The following is a 4,303-nucleotide window of genomic DNA, read 5'->3' on the forward strand; positions in this document are numbered from 1 at the left end:
GTATTGCTCAGGATCATATACTGAGGCACAAACAAAATGGGAAATAAATAGGAAAGAATTATTTGCATTATATAAATGTTTACTAGCATTCGAACCATACATAGTTTACAATAAATTTATTGTAAGAACAGATAATACACAGGTAAAATGGTGGATAACAAAAAAGATAGATGATTCAGTTACAACAAAGGAAATAAGTAGATTGATATTAAAGATATTAAATTTTACATTTACAATTGAAATTATAAAAGCTGACGAAAATCTAATTGCAGACTACCTCTCAAGAAAAAGATATGATGAAAGATCTACTGGCAATGATGACAAAACTATGCCTAAAAGTAGAAAAAATAGAAGTAGAAGTAAAGGAGGTGAAAGCTAACGGTCAGCAGCATGACCAAAAACATGCGGAGCTACGTCGTACGGCAGACGGAAAACAGCCAGAGATAGAAGGAGATGATGGGAAACTCCGGAAAACCCATAACAATGTTTGTTCAGATACAGCTGCAGGTACAAGTAAAAGAACTAGTGAAAAACCAAAAAACACAAACTTAAACCAGTTATTTGCAAAACCATTTACCCAAAAACCACAAATGCAAATATCAGCAGAACCACAAACATCAACCTATGCAGTAAGCCTGCAAAACGACAAAAAAATATATAACTATATTACCCAATCTTACATTGAAAACATATACAAAATCCAAACATACCTAAACCTAAACCCAAGATCTACACAAACCAAAAATCCCGAAGAAGATTATATAACCCAGAAACTACAAGGATATAACAAACTTGTTGCACAACCTAAGAACAACCCCAACCTAGTAAAAACATGTTATAACTACGGACTACTAAATACAGTATACACATATACCGGAGAAGAGATAGTAGGAATACCAGAATTATATAGAGCATTTCTAGCATATAAAAGAATTACCAAAAGAAATTTATTCTATATAAAATGTTATACAGCACCAGCAGAGATATTATACGAAGAGATAAAATCACCAATACAGGTGGTAAATATAGGATTAACAAAAGATATGATTATTTCAGAAGAGATAGAAAAACAAAATGAGATACCAAAAGTAGAAATACCTAATTTTTATGCAAATAAAAGAATAATTGGTATAGCTACGATTATACAAGAGCTAGCAAATAATTATTTAAATGGCAATGCTATTTGGAGCTATTATGCAAGAGATGAGGTAATGATATATGCAAACTCCATAAAATTAAGAAAATAAGATATGGACGATGTTCAAAGATGAATTTTGTCATTGTTACAACCAGAAGAACAACCATCTACAAGAGCTTTGAAGAAAGGATTTATTTCAGAAGAATTATTAGTAAGGTATTGCAAACTTATTAGCAACAAATATCCAGACCACAAATGCTCCAAATGCAACGGAGAAGACAATGTGATACCTACGGTTGATTTAGAATAAAGATAATAAAAAAAGTTATTATTGTTGGCTGAATAACAGCCATATGTATAAAAGTATTATATGTATTGTTGTGTCGGCTGAATATCAGCCATATGTATAAAGTAAAGAGTCTTTTTATTTTTGTCGTCTTGCGTCGGCTGAAAAAAGCCAAATGTACAAAATCGTAAAGTAAATAGTTTGTCGACCAATCATGTAAAAAGTTTATCGGCCAATTATGTAAAGTAAATAGTATGACGGTGTAATTTATGTGTATAAATAGAGGAGGTTTCCTTATAAATAAAACACACCTTCATCCTTAAATCTCTCATCTTTCTGAATACTCTCTCTTTACGCTTCCACCCCAAAATTGTGAAAAACAAATATCACAACTAGAAATCATTATATTTGCAATAGACAAAGTTGAAATAATCAATGAACAGCTAGAACAACTATATAATGAAGACCCATTACAAGGATGGGAAAAACATAAAACAAAAGTAAAAATTGAACTAGTAGATGAAAACAGTATAATACCACAAAAACCGTTAAAATATAACTTTGATGATTTACAAGAATTTAAAGTACATATAAATGAATTACTAGAAAAAAATTATATACAAGAAAGTAATAGTAAACATACAAGCCCAGCATTTATAGTAATAAAACATAGTGAACAAAAAAGAGGTAAAAGTAGAATGGTCATTGACTACAGAAATTTAAATGCTAAAACTAAAACATATAACTATCCAATACCTAATAAAATACTTAAAATAAGACAGATATAAGGATACAGCTATTTTAGCAAATTTGACTGTAAATCAGGATTTTAGCATCTAAAACTAGAAGAAGAATCAAAACAATTAACAGCATTTACAGTACCACAAGGATTTTATGAATGGAATGTATTACCATTTGGATATAAAAATGCACCAGGTAGATATCAAAATTTTATGGATAACTGTTTTAATCAGCTAGAAAATTTTGTTATATATATAGATGATATATTATTATATTCTAAAACACAAGATGAACATATAAGATTATTAGAAAAATTTACGCACATAATTAAACACTCAGGTATAAGTTTAAGTAAAAGTAAAGCAGAAATTATAAAACCACAGATAGAATTTTTAGGAATACAAATAGATAAAAATGGAATAAAAATGCAAACTCACATAGTACAAAAAATTATTACTATGGATGAAAATATAGATACAAAAAACAAATTACAATCATTCTTAGGATTAGTAAATCAAGTAAGGGAATATATACCAAAATTAGCAGAACATTTAAAACCATTATACAAAAAAATCAAAAAAGATATTGAATATCATTTTGACAACAAATATAAAGAACAAATAAAAAATATTAAAAAATTAGGACAAAAAAATTACCAAAATTATATTTTCCTGATGAAAGTAGAACATTCACATATATAATTGAAACATATTCAAGTGACCATAGTTATGGAGGAGTAATAAAATATAAATATAATAAAGAAAAGGTAGAACACCATTGCAGGTATTGCTCAGGATCATATACTGAGGCACAAACAAAATGGGAAATAAATAGGAAAGAATTATTTGCATTATATAAATGTTTAATAGCATTCGAACCATACATAGTTTACAATAAATTTATTGTAAGAACAGATAATACACAGGTAAAATGGTGGATAACAAAAAAGATAGATGATTCAGTTACAACAAAGGAAATAAGAAGATTGATATTAAAGATATTAAATTTTACATTTACAATTGAAATTATAAAAACTGACGAAAATCTAATTGCAGACTACCTCTCAAGAAAAAGATATGATGAAAGATCTACTGGCAATGATGACAAATCTATGCCTAAAAGTAGAAAAAATAGAAGTAGAAGTAAAGGAGGTGAAAGCTAACGGTCAGCAGCATGACCAAAAACATGCGAAGCTACGTCGTACGGCAGACGGAAAACAGCCAGAGATAGAAGGAGATGATGGGAAACTCCGGAAAACCAATAACAATGTTTGTTCAGATACAGCTGCAGGTACAAGTAAAAGAACTAGTGAAAAACCTAAAAACACAAACTTAAACCATTTATCCAAAAACCACAAATGCAAATACCAGCAGAACCACAAACATCAACCTATGCAGTAAGCCTGCAAAACGACAAAAAAATATATAACTATATTACCCAATCTTACATTGAAAACATATACAAAATCCAAACATACCTAAACCTAAACCCAAGATCTACACAAACGAAAAATCCCGAAGAAGATTATATAACCCATAAACTACAAGGATATAACAAACTTGTTGCACAACCTAAGACCAACCCCTACCTAGTAAAAACATGTTATAACTACGGACTACTAAATACAGTATACACATATACCGGAGAAGAGATAGTAGGAATACCAGAATTATATAGAGCATTTCTAACATATAAAAGAATTACCAAAAGAAATTTATTCTATATAAAATGTTATACAGCACCAGCAGAGATATTATACGAAGAGATAAAATCACCAATACAGGTGGTAAATATAGGATTAACAAAAGATATGATTATTTCAGAAGAGATAGAAAAACAAAATGAGATACCAAAAGTAGAAATACCTGATTTTTATGCAAATATCCAGACCTCAAAAGCTCCAAATGCAACGGAGAAGACAATGTGATACCTACAGTTGATTTAGAATAAAGATAAAAAAAAAGTTATTATTGTTGGCTTAGTAACAGCCATATGTATAAAAGTATTATATGTATTGTTGTGTCGGCTGAATATCAGCCATATGTATAAAAGTATTATATGTATTGTTGTGTCGGCTGAATATCAGCCATATGTATAAAGTAAAGATTTTTTTATTTTTATCGTCTTGCGTCGGCTGA

General features: G+C 29.4%; 1 protein-coding gene across 1 annotated transcript; it reads left to right on the plus strand.

Moving 5' to 3' along the window:
- The first annotated feature begins 317 nt into the window (after positions 1-317).
- LOC138347948 (uncharacterized) lies at positions 318-4,092 on the plus strand. Its single transcript, XM_069296557.1, has 3 exons — positions 318-629; positions 3,221-3,455; positions 3,905-4,092. Exons 1-3 carry the CDS (start codon positions 318-320, stop codon positions 4,090-4,092), a joined length of 735 nt encoding a protein of 244 aa, XP_069152658.1.
- Positions 4,093-4,303: the final 211 nt, after the last annotated feature.

This window comes from Solanum lycopersicum, chromosome 4, assembly GCF_036512215.1.
Source record: "Solanum lycopersicum chromosome 4, SLM_r2.1".
NCBI classification, from domain to species: domain Eukaryota; kingdom Viridiplantae; phylum Streptophyta; class Magnoliopsida; order Solanales; family Solanaceae; genus Solanum; species Solanum lycopersicum.